This window comes from Protomyctophum bolini, assembly GCF_963924005.1.
Source record: "Protomyctophum bolini genome assembly, chromosome: 9".
In the NCBI taxonomy this organism is placed as follows: domain Eukaryota; kingdom Metazoa; phylum Chordata; class Actinopteri; order Myctophiformes; family Myctophidae; genus Protomyctophum; species Protomyctophum bolini.
This window is the reverse complement of record NC_137870.1, coordinates 40,606,628-40,632,223: the sequence shown is the minus strand read 5'-3', so window position 1 is coordinate 40,632,223 and position 25,596 is coordinate 40,606,628. Positions and strand designations below refer to the sequence as shown.

Sequence of the window (25,596 nt, the reverse complement as noted above, 5' to 3'; positions counted from 1 at the left end):
CTGTCTGTCTGTCCATGAGTAGTTATTTGTCTGTCTGTCAATGAGTAGCTGTCTTACTGTCTGCCTGTCTATGAGTAGCTGTCTGTCTGCCTGCCTGTCTATGAGTAGCTGTCTGTCTGCCTGCCTGCCTGTCCAATTGTCCATGAGTAGCTGTCTGTCTGCCTGTCTGAGTAGCTGTCTGCCTGCCTGCCTAATTGTCCATGAGTAGCTGTCTGTCTGCCTGTCTATGAGTAGCTGTCTGCCTGCCTGCCTAATTGTCCATGAGTAGCTGTCTGTCTGCCTGTCTATGAGTAGCTGTCTGCCTTCCTGCCTGTCCAATTGTCCATGAGTAGCTGTCTGTCTGTCTATGAGTAGCTGTCTGCCTGCCTGCCCAATTGTCTATGAGTAGCTGTCTGTCTGTCTATGAGTAGCTGTCTGCCTTCCTGCCTGTCCAATTGTCCATGAGTAGCTGTCTGTCTGTCTATGAGTAGCTGTCTGCCTTCCTGCCTGTCCAATTGTCCATGAGTAGCTGTCTGCCTGCCTGTCCAATTCTCCATGAGTAGCTGTCTGTCTGCCTGTCTATGAGTAGCTGTCTGATTGCCTGCCTGTCCAATTCTCCATGAGTAGCTGTCTGTCTGTCTGCCTGTCTATGAGTAGCTGTCTGCCTGCCTGCCAGCCAGCAAGTTGGTTAACAGAAAATAAATTGTTATGGCTGAGTAAAATAAAATACAATAAACACAATTTGCCTGAAAATAGATTACCCAGCTATGACCTTTTTCATGAAAAAAAATGAGTAGTGATATGGCTGACTGAGTAAAATAAAACAATCTACCTGAAAATAGATAGCTATAAGTGAAGAGCAATTTCCGCAATTACCATTTCCGCAATTTCCATAATTTCCATTTCCACCATTTCCGCAATTACCATTTCCGCAATTTCCATTTGCACCATTTCCGCAATTTCCATTTCCATTTCCAACTATTAATGGCAGCTGGGTTTCATCATTCAAATAAAATAGAATTCTGTCCGTTTAGCTATAAAATTATGTCAGGGAATAGGGATACACAGTATATGTCTTTCATTTGCATTGCATCTCCTCCCCCCCCCCCCCAAGCTTTTATTTTCGTTCGAGTAATAGTACAACAGATTTTCATTGGTGGGCCAGTCATAATGGTCCCGCGGGCCTGATGTGGCCCGCGGGCCTGAGGTTGAGTATCACTGGTGTAGCCTAAAGACAATGAGCATGAAGGTTGTCTGTGCTTTTCTTTGCTCTGCAATCACCAAACGACACATGGAATACCAAAAGCTTTATTTCGAAAATAGCACTTATAAATACCTAAAACAGATGTCACAAAAACACAAGTATTAAAAATACAAAATGTTTACGAACAGTATAACAAATTCGCTATTATGGTCAGCACAGGGGCCTCGTTCATAAAATGGTCTTGAGATCAAATTTCACATTCAGTAACTACTTCACGCACAAACCGATAAGCGATAAAGCACGTTTTCATAAGACTTTAGACATGGGAAATGTTTGTATGTCCATGTCGTGTGTACTATAGGCACGACAGCGGACATACCCCAGGTCCAAAATACAGAGGGCTGTGTGTGCTGACTGTGCTCCCTTTGTGATCTTTTGGTATAGCATGGCATCTATTCAGTTAAAGACCCAGACAACAAACACAAAGTGTTCTAAATTAAAGAAGCTATATAAATGATGTTTCAAATTTGCAAACATTAACTCAACATGGCTGTTCCTGCATTGTTGGAAGACATCAATTTAAAAGAACACGTTTTCAGAGATAGGAATTGTGTTTTTGCTATCATGCCGATGAGTGGCCATTTATTTATTTCCAGAGAATTATTGTTAGATTGATGTGCTGTAACCCTTGTCATATCAACATTCCTCGCTGCAACAGGGACCTTCCAGAGAACTCTGACAGTTTGGGTATCCCAGCTGTCTCGTGGCCACATCTTTCCCACTGTGACCCAGGTTATTCCAATCTTGACATTAGAACTGTCACATTTGGGTTTTTGGTTAACAGCAGCAGGCACACATAAAATGTCTTTCATAGATTCAAGATAAAATAGCATGTCTTAAAGTGACTGTATGCAACTTTTTTTTTAGTATTTTCTGAATTTTCATAATCAGGCCTAAAGTATATCACGGGAAATTATCTTAAGACAAACTTGAAGCATAAATCCAATAAAAATGTTTATGAATGAGGCCCCAGGAGTGGCTAAGACATTACAACAGACACGCAGCCTCTCATCAGCTGAATGCTGCTCTGTTGAACTTACATTTGAGGATGACCAATGCACATGTGTTTGCATACCCATGGAACCATTAACCATGACTGGTACAAGTTCCCCCTACCTCACACAGCTGTGTGCAAATCAAGTTTACTTGTTTCAAGTTTAGCGTCAGAGAGACTCACACATTCTAGACAGATCTATTTTCAGTTGAGCACACAGCATAGTCAAATGTGCACATAGATTGGTGTCTTGGAGAGGTGCAGAATATAGAAATTAAGGTTCCCCAATAATTTACTAGGAACTCTAAACTAAGAAACCTAAGAAACATAATATTATATTTCATCCTTAGCCCCTCTCTAAATGTCTTTTTTTTCCATTGCCCTTGCACCAGGTGAAAAATGGGTTACAAAATCGTGGGATAAAAATGTAAATAAAAAAATTATAATCACGATTATGAACACAATACCACGGTATGCCGTACACAAGCGCGGTATTGCGGTTATTGCACCCAGCCCTATGCCCTCTTTAATATTGCAGAGGTTCAGGTATTTGGAAATTAATACAGTACAGTGTGTGTGTGTGTGTGTGTGTGTGTGTGTGTGTGTGTGTGTGTGAGTGTGAGTGTGAGTGTGAGTGTGAGTGTGAGTGTGAGTGTGAGTGTGAGTGTGAGAGAAAAGAGGGGGTGTTTAAGAGCTGAGAATTCCTTTTTTCATAACTTTCCAAACATCTGTCATTCTACAAAACCCTCTGCAATATCCACACTCCACACATTTGGGTTGTTGTTGGTACTACATATAGTAAACTGATGGTTATTTCCACTGGTACACCCTTCCCTTCCCTTTGTAACTAATACAGTAAATCAAATGACTGAAGTAACAAGGACAGTGTAAAAGGTCTCTTCTGGTCCAGCATTTTCCTGGATTTGAAAGTCCAGCAAATGTAATCAGACCTGAGTTGCAGTAGTAGTAGTAGTGGGAGTAGATTAATCTCTACTGAAGGAGCTGTGAGGGGAAATGACTGACACTGATCATCCCGAGCGTGTGTAGTGTAGTAGTACCTGTCAACAATGGAGGTCTGGGGCAAAGAGAGAAGGAAGGGGTTCGTGAACACGTGCGAAACAAGGAGCAATCATCAGCTGAAACTCAACGACCAGCTGCCATGCATGCAATAAGTCAGTGTGCAATGCGTACAGTATGAAGGGGAGTCCAAAGGGTCCGTCTATAATGAGAAGCCTGGGGTATATTGTAGGTACATTCTTATCTCTACAAGCATGCAGGGAAGAGAACAGGTCTACGTGCTTTTTTATTTTATTCATACTGGTATTGTGTGTGGGGATGCCTCTTGTATAAAAAAGGCACTTGCTCGCACCCAAAACGGAAGCATTCAATCCTAACCTTGAAGGAGGCTTTTCTGTGTGTTAAAACCATTCTGCTGCTCCTCGCCGTTTTGTGAGGGAGACCCTGTGGGGTGTGGAAAGAAAAACGTCATTATCAACTATCAGTCCTGCATCTGCAAATCATCATGAGAGTATAGTGATAATGGCCCTTTTCATAGATAGCACACACCATTTTGATAAGTAAATGCCGATAAAGGTCAAATAACACAGGTGGGTCTGTTTCATTTAGGCGATCCTGTGTGCCTGTGTGTATACAGGAGCTGTCCATGCTGTCACACAAAAATGAAACACATCCACGAGCACATGTTTATTCCGTTAACTCTGCGCCGAGATCGCCTTTTGACGCCTTCTGGTCCAAACGCCCACAACGCCGAGATCACCTTTTCACGCCTTTTTTTAATATCAATTGATTATGGTTCACAGTTGCGGTGCGATGAAAACGGAAATGATATTTCCGCTGGCTTATCCTGTCTGTGGGTGCATAGGTTTTTAGAATTATAATATCTCAGATTATTCTTTTTGGACCAAAAGAAGCTTGATTTGTGGCTCATTTCTCTAAACGAAATGATCCTCGGTTACAAAATGTATGTTTTGGGTGAATTAAATAACATTCGCGTTTTTTTTCCACTTCCTGACTCGCAATTTCCGTGTGAAACAGCTTTCAAACTAAGACGGTCTAACATTTAACCCATTCTGATCGGGAACCCGTTTTGGTGTCAGCATCATGTTATGCTTTAGCTATTGAAAAATAGCAGATCTACAAGCTCATAGCGCGCCACCGAGTGGCGCGCTACGAGCTTGTAGGTCTGCTATTTTTTGAAAAATCGAAGAACGACTGACATTTTTAGAAACTGATCTCAGGTCAGAATGGGTTCATCAGACCAGTGTGTGTCCAGTGGAAACCTCGTATGAATCTGATCTCAGGTCAGAATGGGTTAAGTGAACGGGTGGCAATCTGTGAGTTGCCCCCAAACACATCGTTTTCCTTACCCCAGCCATTGGCGGTGGTCACGTCCCGGTTGCAGATCTCGTTGGCCAGTCGCTCGAAGTACTCGGGCAGGTCGCCGTACTCGTCGCCGTACGAGATGACCTTGATGCCCTTGTCCAGCATGTTGTCGCGCAGCTTCTTGAACTCGCCGACGTCTTCGCGCCGCACCAGCATGAAGTGCTCCAGGTCCGACTTGTGCTTGACGGCCTCCAGGAACAGGGCCTGGAACGTGGTGTCGTCCACGGTGCGCCCGCAGCCCAGGAACACAAACGACTTGGTCTCGTAGAGCTTCTGAATCTCACGCTGAATGAAAGGAAATTTAGGTTTAACCCCATTAAGACCTGAGACCAGGTTCTACAAATGTCTTTTAAATCTTGACGGTTTTCTTAGAATACTATAATTCTATGTCAGTGGTTCTAAAACCTTTTCGTGTCAAAGACCCCCAGAATTATATAGGCGACCCCCATCTGAAAATATGTTGTTCCAGGGACCCCCCCAGAAGAAATATTTGAGTTAAAAACGATTTTTCAAAACTAGCAGATCTACAAGCTCGAATGGTTAAAGTGGTTAAAAGCTATGAGTTGCCCCGGTTTAGACCTCAGGTCTAAATGGGTTAAAAGGTGAATGCATTACCAAAGCTGGTAATAATAATGGTGATCTGCAATTGGACCAATGTAACTTAAATGCTGTTAACTGGGGCCACCCATACCAAAAATCGATAAGGCTGTGTAGAAAATAGAAATCACTTTGTATAATATTCAACATATGTTCTAATACTACTACTACTACAGGTCTACATGGTCGCAGGACCAACGCGATGTCGGACAATGGCTGACAATAACGTCATTATGTAGGAAATGACCATACTGGTTCCATTGCATGGTCTTGATAAGGGCTGATGACGGCTATTTAATCGTCTGGTAACATCTCGAAGCCGCTATAATATGCCCTCAGATGCTCACCATGACCTCTGTGTTCCTCAGCACGTTCTGATAACCAGCAGGGTGCAGCACGATGCCGCTGGGGTTGGTGTAAACGCCGTGGATATGGAGAACACTCAGCGGACGCTTCTCTTGAGCCCACTCCAGCACCTGTACGTACACACACACACACACACACACACACACACACACACACACACACACACACACACACACACACACACACACACACACACACACAGACAGTTTACAGTCCATTGCACCCAATCCTGTTCTGGCTGGGCATGTAGTAAACTCAATTTACACAGCAGGGAGAGGATTATTAGCCCTGATGGAGACAAAGCATAAATACCAAGACTGAGAGGCAAAGTCACAGGCCCCTGACAAAACAGCTAAAGGCCTCATTTAAACTCGCTCGCACTAAACAGCGCATTGCAATCGTGATGACGGGACCTATTCATGCAAAATCGTGTTATAACAAAAGTATATAAGATGCCATATATTCATGTTATAATAACAAAAGCACAAAACAACATTAAAACTCAGGCTGTAACCTGACAGAAGACATGTTTTGTCTACACAAGCCACCATGGTTCACCAGCCACTTTCACAAATTACCAAAACATCTATAGTTAGTTTGTTCTGAAATGATGGCAGTTAAATGCGTAAAACAGCTGGTGGAAATGGTAAATGGTGCATTTATATAGCGCCTTTATCCAAGGCGCTTTACATAGATTGTGCATTACATTCACCCATTCACACACACACACACATTCTTACACTGATTGCGGTGGAAGCCATGCAAGGTACCAACCAGCACATCGGGAGATATTTGGGGTTCAGTGTCTTGCCCAAGGACACTTCGACAAGTAGACAGGAGGAGCCGGGATTCGAACCGCTGACCCATGGATCATTGGACGACCTGCTCTACATCTTGAGCCACAGTCACATCGTAGAACAAATGCACCTCACAGCCACCACTAATGTTTTCGGCTTCTGTTTATTTAACCCATGATACATTTACTCATTCTCAGAGAGCACAAATTACAAATAAAGTCCCGTCATTGGATCACTAAAATAAAAGGTCTATCTATCATCTATCTATAGTTTCAATAGAGTTACTGGGGGAGTAGCCAGCTATAGTAAAAATGTACTAGCATGTATGGTGTGACGGTCCTGCCCCCTCTGCCTCACTGTAAGCTAGAGGGAAGCCTCTGTGATGGCAGAGTGGAGCAGGCCGTCAGCCCAATTGTGCTCACCTGAGGTGGGTGTGGCTTAGGGGACTATATAGAGAGCTCTCCTGGCTGCAGCTCATTCTTCTCTCTGTCCTCCCTGCAAGCAGGACTGCCACCGGGCTCAAGGGCCTAACCACCCTTTTGTTAAGTTATGTTTTGCACCAGCTAATACAACACGCACACACCATTCTCCATACATCCATACACTGCACACATTACTGATGACTGATATACTCACATCCCACACTTCATTATTTTGCTATGCTTTCTTTACTTTAATATAATAAATATAATTACAAACTGTTAAACTCTTGTGTGGACTCCCTGTTTTTGCCATGCATCCCCTAGTGCATGACAAAATGGGGGCTCGTCCGTACATAATTAATTAATTGATTAATTGGAGAAAAAAAAAGAAAAGCATATACATATATCTTTTCTTTCCCGTTTGTCTTGTTTGGGAGTTTCACACTTGAGTTGTCTTGTTTTTTTTGTTAGGAGCCGGACAGAGAAGGCATTTGGCCCCAGTTTACAGAGTTACAACAAAGGTAAGTGTTGGGATGTGTTTGCAAGTGTTAGTTACATGTGCATTTAGTTGGAACAAGTCCCTTAGCGACCGGCACCGTTAGGGTGTCAGTTGTTTGTTCCTTTCTTTGATTTACTCTTAGTGGAGTTTTGGTTAGCGGCGGATCTTGGGGGTCACACTAGGTGGCTGGAGGGGAGAAATCCTCATGCCCGGGTGCCGACGGTAGGTAAAGATAGGTAAGTTAGTTAGGAATAATAGGTAAGTTAGGGGGGGGTTTGTTCCATTTTGATTAAGGTTACTGTACTGCACTTTGTAATGCACAGCCCAACACTTGGTCTTGTTAAAGTTTTTTTTGTAGAAAATTTGCATACAAAAGAAAAATGAGTTCAGCTACAGATAAGTTTATTAAGTCTCCGTCAGTGGGGTTACTCGATATTTGTGCGAAGGATCAGCTATTGGTAATTGCTAAACATTATGACATCACAGTGACAGATAAGCTGAAGGCAGCAATGAAGGCCAGTCTAATCAGTGCGCTGGTAGACAAGGGCATTTTGCAGCCTGTCGAAGACAATGGTGATGAGGTCAGTTCAGAGGGTGAGTTCAAATGGAAGAAAGAACTTTTGGTGTTAAAACAACAACATGTTATGGAAATTGAAAGAATGAAACAACGTACTGAAATGGCCAAATTAGATGTGGAAACCAAAAAGCTAGAGTTGATCGAACAGGGCAAATTATCAGCAGATGCATTGAATAATGGTAATACTGAAAGGGGAGGAGGTGTCAAAGCTATGGACATTGGCAGTAGCCTGAGGCTCCTTCCTAGGTTCAATGAAAAAGATCCGGACACTTTTTTTCTCTTATTTGACAGAATTGCAGAGGCACAAGGTTGGACAGATGCAAATTGTGCTATAATGGTGCAGTCTGTACTCACAGGGAAAGCACAAGAGGCATTTGCTGCATTAACGTCTATGGACTCTAGGAGTTATGTAAAAGTTAAAGAGGCAGTGTTAAAAATATATGAGATGGTGCCAGAGGCTTACAGGCAGAGGGCTCGGGGCTGGAGAAAACGTGACAAAGAGTCACATGTGGAGTTTGTCAGAGATTTGTGTACACAGTTTTCGCGCTGGTGTTCATCATCTGAAGTTGAGAATTTTGAACAATTGTTTAATCTCATGGTCTTGGAGCAGTTTAAAAACACTCTGCCGTGTAATATTGCTACATACATCACTGAGCACAAAGTAAAAACGGCAACTGAGGCAGCAGTTTTGGCAGATGAGTACGTGTTAATTCACAAGAATAGTTACAGTGATCATGCTAGTGAGAATGTGTTCAATAAGTTTCCTCGTGTAAAGGGTGCTCCAGAAGTTTACAGAAATACGGCCGACAGCAGGGTGACACCAGGGACACATGACAAATCAGTGGGTGTATGTCATTATTGTAAATCTGCAGGACACTGGAAAAATGAGTGTCCGGTCCTCAAATCTAAGGACAGGTCCACCAGCTCACAGGTTAAACCAGTGGCACTGGCTAACTCACTCAGCCCAGTGGCTTTGCCTTTAGGACAACAGGGTGCTCTATTGAAGCCAAAAACGGCTGATGCATACTTGCCATTCATTTCAAATGGTTTTGTGTCTGTGATAGGAAGTGACAAACAAATACCAGTGAAGGTGCTACGAGACTGTGGATCACTAGATTCCTTTGTACGAGAGTCAGTGTTGCCATTTACAACTGAGACTGATACAGGGGAGAGCATTTTGATCCAGGGAATGGGCATGTTTGTGTTTTCTGTGCCAATCCATAAGATGTCCCTCACTTCAGAGTTGGTAAATGGAGAGGTTCACATGGGGGTGAGACCGGAGTTGCCGGTTGCAGGGGTGGACATCATCCTGGGTAATGACCTTTGTGGGGAACGAATTTGGTCTGATCAGGTACCAAATGTAATTACCAGGAAGTGGCCTGGAGAGTTTCAGCAGGACAGTGTTTCTGATGGTACAGTGGGGTATCCAGCGTGCGCTGTTACACGTGCCATGGCCGCCTCACATGAGAACCAGAGTGATGATCAGGGCGAGAGGTCTGGTCTAGTTGATTTGACGGTGCCTGAGCAGTTTAAGTCTATGTCACATAGGGATTTGGCTGTAGAACAGAAGAATGATCCTAGCTTGCAAGAACTGTTTGACAAAGCCATGTCTGTTGACAAAATCAACAGTAGTGCACATGGGTATTTTGTGCAACAGGACTTGCTCTTTCGTAAATGGGTTCCACATGCAGAGGCTCTAGGTGGGGATCCAGTTTTTCAGTTTGTGGTTCCTAATAAATTTCGGTCATTGGTGTTGCAAACATGTCATAATAATGTTGCTGGGCATCAGGGAGTAAGGAAAACGTACAACCGGGTGTTGCGGTATTGTTTTTGGCCTCTGTTGAAACGAGACATTTCTGCTTACATCAAAAAGTGTCATACTTGCCAGTTGACGAGTAAGCCCAACCAGTCAATTAAGCCAGCTCCACTGTGTCCAATCCCTGCAGTGGAGAAACCATTTGAACATCTCATTATCGACTGTGTTGGGCCGTTGCCTCGTTCCACGCAGGGCCATACATATTTGCTCACGGTTATGTGTCAAGTAACCCGATACCCCGCAGCTTACCCACTTCGAACCATAACCACTAAGTCTGTTGTGAAAGCTTTGACACAGTTCATGTCTGTTTTTGGGATCGCGAAGGTCATCCAGAGCGATCGTGGTTCAAATTTCACCTCCCGTATGTTTGCTGAGGTTCTCAAGCAGCTTCAGGTCAAGCATAATATGGCTTCAGCCTATCATGCTCAGTCACAGGGGGCCTTAGAGCGGTTCCATCAAACCCTGAAGTCCATGTTGCGTTCTTACTGCACAGAATTGGGGAAAGATTGGGAGGAGGGATTACCGTGGCTGATGTTAGCATCTAGAGAGGTAGTCCAGGAAGTACAGGTTTCAGCCCAAATGACCTGGTATTTGGTCACAAGGTTCGTGGTCCCATGGCTATGTTGGAGGACAGCTGGAAAGTAGCTGAACCCCCTAAAACTCTCCTTGACTATGTCAATGGGTTTAGACGCCGGTTGATTTTGGCAGTGGAAAGTGCAAAGGAGAATTTAGGACAGTCACAGAAAAAAATGAAATCTCTTCATGACAGACGTGCAGAGCCTAGGCAGTTTAAAGCTGGAGATCAAGTTTTGCTCCTTAAGCCTATAATAACTTCTCCTTTCCAGGCCAAATTCAGTGGGCCTTACACGGTTGTGAGACAGGTGACAGAGCAGAACTACATAATAGCTACTCCAGAGAGTAGAAAGAAGACGAAAATGTGTCATATCAATCTGCTAAAACCTTATTACTCAAAGGAGTCTGATGGTAAAGCAGGAAATGGGGAAAGTGTTAATTCCTGTCTTTGTACAACCAGGGTAGATGGGTCTTCACCGGTGTTGGACACTCGAGAGGAGGGTGAGACCCCGGCGGTCATTTTGCAGGGTCGGTTGAACAACACAGAATCCTTGAGTAAACTTGATTCTAATCTGGCCTATTTGAATGATGATGAACGCTCTGAGTTGGTGGCTCTTATTAACGGATATCCTGCTTTGTTGCACGATGTGCCCACTCGTACCCATTTAATTGAACATGATGTGGAGGTGGATGAAACGGCAGTACCTATAAGGCAGCGTTTTTATAGGGTGTCTCCTGAGAAACGTAAACATTTGAACAAAGAGGTAGAGTACATGCTGGAGAACCATTTTGCTGAACCATGCAGCTCAAGCTGGGCATCACCTTGCCTACTGGTCGGTAAGCCTGACAAGACCTACAGAGTGTGTACAGACTATCGGAAGGTCAATAATGTAACTAAGCCAGATGCTTTTCCCCTTCCACGAATGGAAGACTGTATAGATGAAGTGGGATCAGCTAAGTATGTTAGTACATTTGACCTTTTAAAAGGATATTGGCAGGTCCCTCTGTCGAAGCGAGCACAGGAAGTTTGCGCTTTCATTACACCATCTGGGTTATACAAGTACACGGTTATGCCCTTTGGTCTGCGAAATGCGCCCGCAACTTTTCAGCGCCTCATGAATTTGGTGGTGGCTGGTTTGGAGGGATGTGCCGTATACCTTGACGATGTGGTAATCTACAGCGATACCTGGTCTGAGCACATGCAGCGTACTAAGGCTCTCTTGGAGAGGTTGGTCTGGGCACGATTGACAATCAACTTGGCTAAATGTGAGTTTGCAAGGGCCACAGTAACATATTTGGGCAAGGTGGTCGGTCAGGGCAGTGTACGCATGGTTCAGGACAAGGTCAAGGCAATGATTGAATATCCTCATCCAACTACAAAGAAAGAGTTGCTCCGGTTTATGGGCCTAGTAGGATATTATAGGAGTTTCTGTAGAAACTTTTCGTCCGTGGCTGAGCCGTTAACCAGGCTGTTCAAAAAGGATACCAAATTTGTCTGGTCAACTAATTGTGAGTTGGCATTTGAAAATCTCAAGGCTCTGTTGTGTTCAGCTCCGGTTCTAGCTGCTCCCCATTTGGATAAATCCTTTTCACTACAGGTCGATGCTTCAAATGTAGGATGCGGAGCTGCTCTTTTGCAAGCAGATGAGCAGGGGGTTGACAGAGTGGTTGCTTTCTTTTCAAGAAAGTTCAATACATATCAGCTCAACTACTCTGTTATTGAGAAGGAGGCGCTAGGGCTAATATTAGCCTTGCAACACTTTGATGTGTACTTGGGTTCTGGGTTAACTCCCCTGGTCGCTTATACAGACCACAACCCACTGACATTTTTGAAGTCTCTCCAAAATCCAAACCAGAGGTTAATGCGATGGGCATTATTCTTGCAGCCCTATAATATGGAGATTCGTCACATTAAAGGCTCTCAGAACGTGATGGCAGATGCACTGTCACGTATACATTAGGGTGTTAACCTGTTCACGTACATTTCCTGTTTTGCTTGTTTTTTCCCATTCTAGACTGTCCTGTCTCCGGCTCTCTTAAATTGCTCCTAGTACCAGGGTTGCTGAGGCTGGGGGCAGGATGGTGGGTAATGGTGAGGAAGCAGGTAGTATGGGTAGGTAGTGTACAGTTGCACAGAGAAGTCTGGGTAAATGCAGACATTAAAATTGTTAGTTGTTAGATTGGAAATCTTGTTTTGGTGAACTGTAAACTGTTTTGTCCTGTAAAACCCTCCTGTGTAGCTCTCCGGTCCCACCTGTCCCAAGTGTCCATACGCCAGAGCTAATTCGGGGCGGATGCGAAGGGCAGTGGGGCCACAGCTGGACTACTATGGGGGAATGAAACAGGTATTGAGCATCCAGGGGGCATTGTTGTACAGTAGTAAGTCAAAGTTGAAAAGGTGGCTGTTTGATTTGTTTAATTTGGTCAAGTTGGAGGGATAATATTTGTTTATTGGTTGCTAATTTGTGGTTTGTTTTTCTTTTAGATGATGTGGTGGAGCATCATTTTTATGGAGGGGGGTGTGACGGTCCTGCCCCCTCTGCCTCACTGTAAGCTAGAGGGAAGCCTCTGTGATGGCAGAGTGGAGCAGGCCGTCAGCCCAATTGTGCTCACCTGAGGTGGGTGTGGCTTAGGGGACTATATAGAGAGCTCTCCTGGCTGCAGCTCATTCTTCTCTCTGTCCTCCCTGCAAGCAGGACTGCCACCGGGCTCAAGGGCCTAACCACCCTTTTGTTAAGTTATGTTTTGCACCAGCTAATACAACACGCACACACCATTCTCCATACATCCATACACTGCACACATTACTGATGACTGATATACTCACATCCCACACTTCATTATTTTGCTATGCTTTCTTTACTTTAATATAATAAATATAATTACAAACTGTTAAACTCTTGTGTGGACTCCCTGTTTTTGCCATGCATCCCCTAGTGCATGACATATGGTATAAGCAATTAGCCTATATTAGTGCATGGTATAGCAATTAGCTTATGTTGTGCTGACATCAGTATCTCTCCCTGATTATAAATAACCTGCTGCGATGCGAGAGGGCGGCCTAGCTAGCCAACACCAACTTGGGACTTGGGACTTGGGACTGAATGGCTGCCCTCCACAATCTGCTTTCTAGCATCAGGGTCTTGACCGCTGCAGTGTCATTACTGACACTGACACTGCTAGCTAAGCTGTCGCGCTGCAGTGCAATGAGTGCATCAACGTATGTAGTACGCTTCTCGCATTTCTTGGCAGCTGGTAGAATGGTACTATGACAAACATGTTTAAGTGTTTAACATAAATCATTAGAAGGAATACCATGCTTCTTTTTTCAGCCCTGCTTTTTTTTAACTTAAAGCAAATATTCTTCAATGACATAATCATTAAGGGGAATGCCATACTTCTTTTTCAGCCCTGCTTTTAACCTAAAGCAAATATTATTCAATCAAACTGGCTCCACCTGTCAGAGACAAAAGAGTCTTTCAGGTCAAAGTACCTGCGTTTTCCTCTCCAGACTCGGAGAGGAAGACAGTGATGTAAATAGGTTTTCAATGTAATGAGTCCAGGGAAGGTCTTTTAGATGAGTCCCAGTGACATTTGATGAGTCCCACTTCAGCGACATTAAGAGTCATATTTTGTCATTTTTACAAATTGCAGCATTTAATTACCATTTCATTTTATATGGTTATATGTATGTAGAAATCAAAGAAGAAATGATTATTATAACTAAAGCTAGTGTGTGTATTATTTACTGTACATGCGGAGTACAGTAGTGCATCCCGTGGATGCAGAGGTCCCTCAACCATAAACTGCGTTTTGGGATGCAAAATACACCCTATTTTAATCTCTGGGAAGACACTGACACCAAACTCTCTCTGGCAAAGGCGTAGCATAGAATGACACCATGCCAGAGAAGTGACAGCCTCACTCCATCAACACTACCATCTCCCCATAAAAGTTAGGAAACTTACGTTAGTTCCGACGTACCAATAGTCTGACATACGTGGCCGGGTTAAGACACATAAGTGGCCGGTTAATACTCACCCATGGCTTCCGTGTGCGGTTAGGTTTCTGGTTTAAGGACTTCAGTGTTTTGTACTATTGTATGAGTACAGAACAAAGAATGTTTGCTTTCGCCATCTTTGTTGAAGAAGAGTCTGGGCAATTAAGATTTAGTCTTACTAGAAGTGCTAAAAGTTTCTCAATCTTTTTAGATTTAGATTTAATCTGGCTTAATCTGGTCTCCTCTGAGGTAGGTGTCTGGAGGTCAATGATTAAAGTGTGATTGCCTTTGAGGGGATTAAGTCCACCCATCAAGCCCATTAGTGTCAACCTCAGACCATCAGATCATGGTCTGATTTAGAATCTAAATGGCTTTGTGTTTCTGCTATTGTCTTGGCTCTGAGAGCAATTTAGAGGTTTAGGATTCAATGGTTTGTTAACTACTCTGTCCTGTAATGGTTTGGTATTGTTTAAGCCTTGTGGAAATGTGGTGTTTAATTTTAAAATCCACTGCTTCTCTGCTTATCTTCTTTCCCCCTCTGTCCAGGTTTGATCAGATTTGAATCCACAAACTTCCAAGGCACTCATTCCATGGGTCATGAAATGCTGTACAATTAATAAAGTCGTTTCTTTTGCATTATTTATATTATATCTATGTTGGTTTAGTCTATCTGCTATTGTGTTCCTAGTTTCACCCACATATTGTAGGTTGCACTTGTTGCATGTAATTAGATAGACACAGTTACTAGTATTAGCCTGTATGATTTGTTTTATTCCCACCATTCTCATTGTGGTTCTATTTTTCACCTGTTGTTTAGGTCTGAAGTAATCCGGTTTCTTGCGCATCGGTCTGTCTGTACAAGGTAATCTTTCAAGTTTTTGTTCTTCCTATATGCTGGTATAATTTTGTATCCGTTTAGTAGGTCATCCGTCCTATTTGCAAAGTTCCTCTTTATTTTCATGTTTGTTATTCTGCTTAGTGTCGAATAGGTAGTAACTAAGGCTAGTTTGGGACTCTCGTCACCTCCTTTCACCTCTAGAAATGTGTCATGTGTTTTTCTAAGGAAAGTTCTTGTGTAACCCCGTTCTCGTAAGTCGTCAAATAGAGTTTGACAAAATCATTAAGGGGAATGCCATACTTCTTTTTCAGCCCTGCTTTTAACGCAACGCAAATATTATTCAATCAATTTGACAACAGCTAACAGTGTGTAAGAGTGTTTGCTGGACCTTTGACCTTTCAAACTGGCTCCACCTGTCAGAAACAAGAGTCTTTCAGGTCAAAGTACCTGCGTTTCCTCTCCAGACTCGGAGAGGAGAAGATAGCATAGAATGTTTTGAACGATGGTTACCAAGGGTTACAAGGGACACGACACCATGCCAGAGAAGTGACAGCCTCACTCCATCAACACTACTATCACCCAATGAAAGTTAGGAAACTTACGTTAGTCCGACATACCAATAGTCCGACATATGTGGCCGGGTTAAGACACATAAGTGGCCGGTTAAGACTCACCCATGGCTTCCGCGTGCGGTTAGGGTTAGATTATGGTTTGGGGTAGGGTGTGTGGGACTATTGAGTACCGGACTGTTGTCGTTACCCCATCCAGTACATGCCATGATATACCTCAGAAGAGGTTCAGTGGAACCATCATTACCTTCTTCTCATCTGTGAGGTCCAGAGACTCCAGCTTTGTGCCCTGGTGTGCCGCATAGATCTCCAGCAGGTTGTCGAAGTTGGTGGTGAGGACCAGCGCGCCGCTCTCCATCAGCTGAAGCACCGAGCGCAGCAGGTGTTTGCCGGCATGCTCCATCTTACACTCCAGGTCGTCGAATACCTCATACAGACAGTCCTTGAAAAATGTGGACCGCACGTTGCCTGTCCTCTGTGAAAACACACATACATACACACGCACACACAGATTTTCTATGGGCTGGAAACCAGGCAAATTGTAGATACTAGGCGATGCCCGTTGGGAACGATTCCTATTGGAACGATGGTGATGACCGTTGCGAATACATGGCTGTCCAGTTATGCAATACTTATTGTACCTATTGTCAGGGTAGTGCGTAGTGCTTGGAGTCTATGATGACGGTACTATGATGCCATACATAAGTGGTGTCCTTGAATCTCTGCTACTGTTACATTTCAATTCAGTTGTATATGCTTGATAGGAAACCAATGAATCACACAATAATGTCTAGAGCAGGGATGTCCAAAGTGCGGCCCGCGGGCCAAATGCAGCCCTGGGATAAATGTCATAAGGCCCACAGCTTCATACCTCAATTGTATTATGAACGGCCCCGTGATTTTGTAACCCATTTTTCAATTATCTAATGTGATCCTGGGCTCTACACACCCTCCGCCAACCTAGTGGGGGACAAGGGGAGAGCAACGGACTTGAACTCATGCTTCCTTTATGCCTGAGTGTCCAAGTTGCTCCTTTACACCTGACAGGGGGGGGGGGGGGGGAGTTTCCCTGGTTGGACGTAGTGCGTGGAAGGAACCAGTTCCTTTCCCCTCCATCAGGCGCCCGGCTGGCTAGGGGGAGGCATTCAAGTTTTTTAACCTGGGCATTTCCCAGAATATAATTTTCAAGTGTTCCTTGTTCCTTCTTCCTTGTATTATTATTTTTACGTTGCTCCTCTGGTTACATTTGGTAATGTGACATATGGCTGAAAAAAGGCTGAGAGACACTATTTGTTCATAGCACACACCCGATAAAAGACCATTGATTTGAAATATTGATGATGATATGATGAGTTCAATAGAATCGTTTAAATGCGATGCACATGTATGTGACTTTGTTATAGACTAGTCCGAAGCTACATTATGTGACTTTGTTATAGACTAGTCCGACGCTACATTATGTCAGGAGATATAGTTGGTTGGCCCTTGGGTGTTTTAATATTTTCTAATATGGCCCCCTTTGAAAAAAGTTTGGACACCCCTGGTCTAGAGCTATCAATTAGTTTATAGTATTAGTTAGGGTATAAACCAAATGGGCCCTTACGGGTCTGTACTGTAACTCAGAGAGTTAAATTAACACAGAGTTAGGCCTGAATAACGTTGTGTAATTGAAATCGCAAAAAACAAGTTGACACAGCCATCTCTAGTATACTGTAAGTTGACCAAGACTGTACGAGTCACAACAGGCATTTTAATGGGATTATCTCTGTCTGTGAGTGAGTAGCCTTTTTTCTGCATAAAATCATACCACATGAGTCATGACTCCATCAGGTATCCATGACACAGGCTCCACGTACACCAGGTATCCTAGAATAGGATACTATTGATCTGAGATCTGTTTGAGGTCCCACACTGTCCAATTATTGGTGTTGTTGTTAGTGTAACTAAACAAAAAACAAACGTTTCCAGCACTGCATGAAACATCACAGATCAGTTGTTTATTCCTTGGAGATTTCAGTATACTGTACTCTGCCTTAAGCTGCAGCGCCGGCTATAATCAGGGTCTTTGTCACAGGCTTAAAGAATGAACTAGTCATTTCACAGACAGTATCTAGGTCAGGTACTGTTGCCCTAAGACTAAGTCATGTGACCCCGAAAGGTTGCGATGCCATTTCAGTGTGGTTCTAACTGGGCTTCACACACAGTGGCAATTAGCCCTCTGCTAAGTGGCACAAGACTGAGGCGCAAACCCATTGTCTTCAGAGATGCTACGCTGGCAGGCTGCTTGAAAGTCGCTGCGATGTGATTATAGGCTGTGTGTGTCTACACGGATGATGATTATTTAAATCGGGAAAATGTAAAAAATCATCAATGAGTTCAATATACAAAGTGTCTAGTACCTCTAGTTGTACCTCTACAACAAAAGCCAAATCATTATGATGTAAAATCTTAAGTAATCTTAAGTAAAAAATAAAATAAAATCTACATTTAATTTGTGTACTCATCTCATTCAGTAGTCAATCAGTTGTGAAAACAGACACTTGGAAAAGGCTATTTATTGATCGATGTATTAACATGCTTTGTGCCAAGCCCCTAGGACCTAGGCTTGTTTCCATTGTGGTCCTCTGTAAAATATCGGAGTCAGTCAGAATCGGTATCGGCAAATATGACCCTGCAAATAATCGGAGATCGGATATCGGTTATAATTTCATAACCGTGCACCCCCCCCCCTACATGGGAGTAATAGAGGCAGAGAGAGAGAGAGAGTGAGAGAAAAGAGACATTCAAGAGGAAAAGACAGGCTGCTGTGAATAGCCGTGGAGAGTAGCAGTCAGGGTCTGTGGTGACCCAGGTGATCTCTGCCGAGGGAAAATTCCCTGCTGAGATTACTCTAATTGGCTGACCAGTAGATGCACTTTTTTTCCACAGGAAGGAAGCCATTATCCACAGCTAGCTTCTACATCACCCCTGTTGCCCCGCCTGGTGCTTCTTTAGACTGCCTGTGCTGAGTTACGCAATAAATAACCAAACAGGGTGCAGACTGCAGACTGAGGCACAAGTCCACCTTTTCTCTTATTCATCTTGTGGCCAATAAGGTGATTCTGCCGATCTGTTTAGTTGACTCAGGGCCTGGGTAGAATAGTGTCATATAGGTTCCCTATATTGTGTGTTTTATATATATATATATATATAACTCTTAGGTTGTCTGGTTTTGGTTTATGTACTGTTTACCCTATAGTAACCTCTGTTCTTTTTATCCAATAGGATTGGGGAGCAGAGCTACTAATGATGATCAGCTCACACCTGGGCCCGGGTGTCGACACCCTATAAATGCCTGCTTCCCCAGTCCTTCCCCAATTCTGTTCTTTTCATTTGCCTCCTGCACCTTTTCCATCATGCACACTTTTCAAATAGGAGAAAGTTTTAATATCGCCAACATATAGCTAACGTACAGCTATGGGTATTAACCCATTTAGACCTGAGGCCGATTTGACTCCTTCTGAATCCTAACCTTTTTCAGAAAAAAACTTAAAAAGATCCTGTTGCTATATACATAGCGACATCTAAAAAAGGGTATAACATATAGGCTTTTCTGCAATTCTGGGTTAAACATACTACTCTCATTAAAGGTGTGAATGAAATGCACCACAAAGGAAAAAAGACTAACTACTGGTATACCACAATCCCAGCTCGCTCTCCATCTGACAATCTCACTCATGCCTGACGGAACAATAGGAGCAAGCAACACCACAATGATTGTGGTTGTCTGAGTCTGATGTTGTCAAGCTCGCAATAAGGGCCCTAAAAACTCAAAGAAGTATTACTTCTCACCATTTACGTCGGTCTGATTGTCTGTTTGTGTCTTTGTAGCTGTCATGGCCTCTTTGCTCAAAGTTAACATATTAACGTCCCTATTTTGTGGCATGTCATTATAGGTTAAAAAAAGTCAAAACATACAACCAATGTACACTTCCACACACACACACACACACACACACACACACACTGTGATAAAAGGAAAATAGAAAATAGGGATGTAAATGATTGATAATTAATTAATCAACAGTTGTTTCACCTTATCAATCGACCACCACAACAAGTTCCAAATGGATTGATAAGCAGAGAAAATTCTGAAACAGTTTGTCCCTTAAATACTGGTTTAAATTAATGAAACTATTTTCTCTGTAAACTAATTTAATATAATTGTAATGAATAGTAACCTCTGCAGAATAAAAAAAACAATCCATGAATCGGTAGTCGATTAATTGTTAAAGGTATATTCAGTGATTTCACTTAATTCAAATATCAGTTATTTTGTTGTTTTGTTGTGATAATACTCCCTACTATAGAGTGTGCTGACCATATAAGGAGTTCCTCCCTGTCCCCAGTTAACCCCTGGTCCCCACTTCTTGTCCGTTGGCACGGTGTACTGCAGGCCAGCCCATAGAAGTCCATTGAAATTCAACTGTAGTTAGCCTACTTTTAAAATAATATGAAATGAACTGAAGACTATATTTATTTGAATAAAAATATGTTTCCAAATGTATGAAGTGTCTTTGTCAACATATATTGTTGTTTTCTCAATAGAGGATGTATTTCACATTTAATTTACCACTTGAATGAGTTACCCATAATGTTAACGGAGCAGAGGGGAGACGGCAGACAGAGAACCTGTCGCTTTTAAGGGACGTCACTGCCTTTACGAGGCTACGAGCGCCGACTTTGAAGAGTGGAATTCTCTCCCGATCCCGACTGAATTTGTTATTCATGTCTATATTTTGAACATGTCACAGGCACACCGACGGTGTGTTTTACCGCTGTCAACTTGTTGTATAATTAACTTTGCTGAATAGTTGCATGGGAAAATAACCCAGCTAAATGGAGGAGTGACATCCTGACATTTTCAACTACCTAGTGAATTCTCCAGATGAGTAGGCTATTAATAATAGTCTTGCAAGATACTGTTTAGATAATTTTCAACAAATACAAACATATAAAACGAAACACAACAAATATATCTGGGTATTGAAAACCTCAAGGGATGCAACCGTGACGTATATACCGTGCGACCACTTTGACTTGGGATTTACAATGCTAGCACTTTTCACAAACTGATGGAGTATATTATATAATATATTATATTATTACATTGTAGGATGTATATTGAGATGGCAGGTATGTGACATTGAAAAGGACAAATCAAACATATGGGACACTTTATTAGGACACAAAAGAAATCGCTACAGCCTCAGTAAAATTACCAGTGAAATTAGGGTATTTTATGATGCCTCTCATAGGGATTGCATTGGCAGCTGCAGTACACAGTTGAAACGGACCATTTGGGGGCGTGAAATTTGTAGTCCCCGTATGTCTCTATCGAACATCTTGACCTGAATTGGCCATTAAGTGTGTCTAGGCCAATTCATCTTTGCTGGGCAAATGTTTTTGAATATTTTATATATGTAATAATTAATAATGTAGTTAATAATAAAATGTTACGGTAATATGGATCTCTAAAAGGCCTGGTAATTTGGGTAAGTTGTAACCATTGACTTCAGTGGTTATATAAAAATGTGTGTTGTGTGGACACTGTTGGAACACTTTATCACCCACTAAGCTTTCGGGCGATGTTAGGGGAATCTCTCTGCATTAAACAAGTTTCACCCATAGAAATGTGTGCAATTTATTTCCTGAATGAAAAGGATATAAATCAGCACCTTTAAACAAGCCTTTTATCAGGCATGACTCATGAGCAATGGCCAAACAAACGTGTTTAATGAGATACGAGTCAAGATAACTTCTCTCACCCAATCAACGCTAGAACAACGTGTCCCTGGCAACTACAACAAACAAACAAAAAGTAGTGTAAGCTTCAGTGTGTGTGCACGATGTGTGTTCAGCCGCAGCAGGAGGGAGAAGCAGGTAAAGGTGAAAGAAGTAAGTGAAGTAAGCAAGCAAGTAAAGCAAGCAAGCCTTGCAGAGATCCTGCCCATAGGGCAGGATCTATATCCTGTTTCTGTAGCGTGAGGCAGCTTGATGTACAAGTCAGTGTTTCCCGACCCCTATATGCATTATTGTGTGGTGGGCCACCACAGAATGATTTTTAGTAGGTGGCCGCTAATAGGCCAAAAAAGGCAAATAACAGCAAAAACAAATCACAAAATACTGCACGAGTGTGCATGAAAGCCCCCCCCCCCCCACACTGTCAGCTTCTGGGTAGGGGAAACACTGCAGGTACACCCCTGGACATGATGTACAAGTACACCCCCTGGACATGACGCTAGTATGTCGCAGGGACATACCCCCAATCAAACCCTTGATGCTGAGTGCCAAGCAGTGGGGCACTGGGCCTTTGGTATGACCCGCAGGCCGGGGATCGAACCCAGACCTCCCAGTCTCAGGTCGGACACTCTAACTAACCACAAGGCCACTGAGCTGACAAAGTAAAGGTGAAAGTAATAAAAGCTAATAAGGTCTTACCGGTGAGAGCTTCTGTATAAGGTCATGGGCCACATGCACCAAGTTCTTGTCCTCCTGGAGGTGTTTCTGGAAACGTCTGCTCTCCTCTTCCTCGAGCAGGTCAAAGTCGTTGGCCGCGTCCAGCAGGGCCTGGATCAGGCCCTTCCAGGAGCGGAGGGCAGGGACCTGAGGGGCCACTGCCGAGCTCACCCCCGTGCCAATCACCAGGACCAGCTCGGGGGCTCGCTTTGTCTTCAGGCTGGGCAGCAGTTTCCTTTGGGGCAGCAGGCACAGATTCAGTGATGATGGTTCCATCATTGATGGTGCTTCCCAAACCCTTAAAGAAAAATAAAGTCCGCACACTGGATCATGCTCCGAAGCTTACATTTTTATTTTTGGTTAGTTTTACACCATTGGCCATGACTGAGGAAGAGCCGGTAGGCTCGAAACATCACGTACAATGGTGTGTGTGAAAGTAACCAAAATAAAAATGTAAGCTTTGGAGCATGATCCAGTGTGCGGACTTTATTTTTCTTTGTGGATTCCGACCTCATGCCCAGCACCTGTTTTTTGTTAGTGAGTGGGTGTGCGGGCAGCTTTATTGTTAAAGATAAACAAAGCCTTTTTCAAGCATGGATTTAAAGCAGGATGCAATGAGAGTGTACGCAAAAAGGATAATCATACCACTTTTGTCAAGTTGGTGAAGATGTAGTACTGGTGAGATTTAGAAACTCAAGAACACATGATGGTATTAACAAGTAATGATTTTTTTGTTTTTTAACAAGACAAAATAAAAGAGAAACATACAACATACATGATATGCTATGTGTGTAGCTGGCTTCTAAACAATCCAGTGGGTTTACCTGGGCTTTTTGGCATTTGAGTCTGCATCCTGAGAATCAACTGCTGGTCGCTTCTCAGTTTTCACAACTACAGCAGAGGCCATTCAGCTCCTGGAAAATAAATATTATCCCACAACAAGACAACATTTAATGCATGTCATAAACAGTATTACAAAAATAACTGGGGAGTGGTTTAAGGACAAGAAAGGGAAACATTATGATACCAGATTAAACACTTAAAAACAATAAGGCTATAAGAGAGATGATGCGGTTTTTATCTTATGAAACTGTAATTTGGAATTTTGGATATCACCTAAATCGAATATCCTCAACTTGGAAGTTGGCAGATGTGTTAATTGTTGTCGTCACTAACTTATTCAGCACTGTCTGCAGCATTATAAGAATAGACAGAACAAGGAACTCCACGTGGCCCACATCCCGTCATGAGGGGAATTATGTTTTTACATATTTCCGTGACACTCCCGTTTCCTTAACATTACATGACTCATCGTGAACTGACGTAACCATTACCATATACTAGGGCAACTAGGCCCTACTTTGAACTAAACGTATCATCCAGCAGAAAAAATGTTTTGATTCTGCATGCTTTTCCCCACAGTCCAGACACAGTCACAATGTTTCAGCATGAGGGATAATGTTAGCTACACGTTTAGGCTATAACGTTTTTTTTTAATGGTTTGTTTAACAAACTATTTAAGTTTGTTAAGCATTCCATATTGTTCATAAAGGCCTACTGTGTTATTTGAGTTTGATCGATTTATTGACACTTAACACTATATGCACAAAACAAAAATACGCACATTAATAGTCAAACACTGCAGAGGCTTACATTTCCATATCCCTTTCCAAAGAGGTATACTATACAGCGCTAACAGCTGCCATTTCAAGTAGGCTACACGTATACAACACACTACTTACCCTGGTGAACTTCCAGAGAGGTATAGTTTCTTTCAATACAATTTGAGGATACAACTGGATCCGGACGTTTTGGTTAATAAACCTGACTGTTAGATAGTAATAGGTGAACTAACAGGCAGTTATAGTAATAGTTAATTGGGTTATCAAATTAATTTAAGTAAACGTCAACGCGGGAGAAGCTAACGTTAGCGTCAATTCCAGTTAGCTAACGTTAACATGAGTGCATCCCCAGTAGCGAGTGGAGCTCATCTTTGTCCATTTCTTCTCTTAAAACCCCGTTGTTTTACTGCACATTCTGACAACAAAAAAAACACCGCGCAGACACAAAGTGTAGACGCCTTTTCGCAGTTATTCAAGTATCTTTGTTTTGTTAACAAATCTATTCCACCAAAGAATTTCTCAGTTGATTTCCTCTGTGTACACAGACAGACAGTCCAGTAAAGTCCACTTCACTCACGCTGCTACGATTCACATAAAGCGAAGCGTGTGTGTGTGGGAGCTGTTTTAAGTCACCGCCGGCCGGGTTCTGTCTGTCTGGCCGTGTGTGTGTGTGTGTGTGTGTGTGTGTGTGTGTGTGTGCTTGCGGGCGTGCGTGTATTGGCTCAGACTAGATAATAGCTGCCCAAGAGGCGTAGTGTACACAGACTATGTAGCCTGGCTACAACCAAAGAAATACAACCGAACTTTAATGGTTCAAGGGGTAGGTCTACCAGTAAATTACAATGTTATTACCGACAAAATACACCTTTTTATACACAGCCAAAAATACAAACGAAGAGAAAACAAACAAACAAACAAAAATCCGGAGAAAACAATGTAAAGGAGTTGGATTAATTTGATTAAATAAAGCATACTTCATCATTCGTCAATGAATATTTCTGCAGCTGAATGCTATACAAATTATTGCTACAAAACATGTATAGGCTATCCTAATTATTATTATTATTTATTATTATTATCCTTATTATATTATTATTGTTATTATTATTTACATTTATTTATTTATTACAAAATAGCCAATTTAACACCTTGGGCTCACTCTTCCCAATCAATTAAATAATAATTAAACAGAATTTCCTGGCTCAGACTCATGAACAGTAAATCACATTCGGCTGATATGGTTTGGATCCGTGTTTGAGTCTGCTGTGACTGTCACTTGATGTGTGCATACAATGATTGAGACTTCAGTTCTCATCAAGCGCTACTACTCACAACTCCGATTGCGTTTGTTCCCCAATGTGCCCACCATAAACGGCTGCCTGCTGCCTCTGTTTCATTTTACAAACTAGACAGAGTGGAGACTCTGGAGACAGAGGCACGCATAATTCCCCAATGCAACAGCACCATTCATAAATCAATGAACAACTAGCAGAGAACATCCCCTCCAGCCTGACTGTACCGAGAGGAACAGTCACTTCTAGACATTTAGCCAACCCATATAAGTTATAGGCCTATAATTAACTACACTGATTTAGCAGTAGACAGTAGCTATATGCCTAGGCCTACAATACAAATGTAAAGAGATCAAATTAGGGTCAGAGTTTATTCCTAAATTATTATCCTAATTTATCAATTTTCTCTGAGTTTGATTTGATACAAACAATCTAAAACCAGCACGCTTCTGCTTGAGTGCTTGTAAAATAGGAGATAATGTGCCGCCTG

At 42.6% G+C, this 25,596-nt stretch overlaps 1 protein-coding gene across 2 annotated transcripts; it reads right to left on the bottom strand.

The window, feature by feature from the left end:
- Window positions 1–1,271: 1,271 nt before the first annotated feature.
- fam118b (family with sequence similarity 118 member B) lies at window positions 1,272–24,450 on the bottom strand. Of its 2 annotated transcripts, none has more exons than XM_080772371.1 (8): window positions 23,935–24,450; window positions 23,017–23,106; window positions 22,175–22,490; window positions 15,942–16,169; window positions 5,585–5,713; window positions 4,625–4,925; window positions 3,633–3,698; window positions 1,272–3,312 (listed from the first exon to the last, which is right to left on the bottom strand). In XM_080772371.1, exons 2-8 carry the CDS (start codon window positions 23,097–23,099, stop codon window positions 3,299–3,301), a joined length of 1,137 nt encoding a protein of 378 aa, XP_080628497.1. In that variant the 5' UTR covers window positions 23,100–23,106; window positions 23,935–24,450; the 3' UTR covers window positions 1,272–3,298. The 2 variants fall into 2 exon arrangements, with proteins under 2 accessions (XP_080628497.1, XP_080628498.1); XM_080772372.1 differs by having other exon boundaries at window positions 22,175–22,427.
- Between the last annotated feature and the right edge of the window lie 1,146 nt (window positions 24,451–25,596).

Excerpts from the sequence above, each read along its gene's own strand:
- fam118b (XM_080772371.1), bottom strand. The coding sequence starts at position 23,099 with ATGGCCTCTGCTGTAGTTGTGAAAACTGAGAAGCGACCAGCAGTTGAT. Across the intron at positions 16,170-22,174 it reads TTATACAGAAGCTCTCACCG|AGGACAGGCAACGTGCGGTC; the intron begins GTAAGACCTTAT and ends GTGTTTTCACAG. Across the intron at positions 5,714-15,941 it reads ACCTCACAGATGAGAAGAAG|GTGCTGGAGTGGGCTCAAGA; the intron begins GTAATGATGGTT and ends GTGTACGTACAG.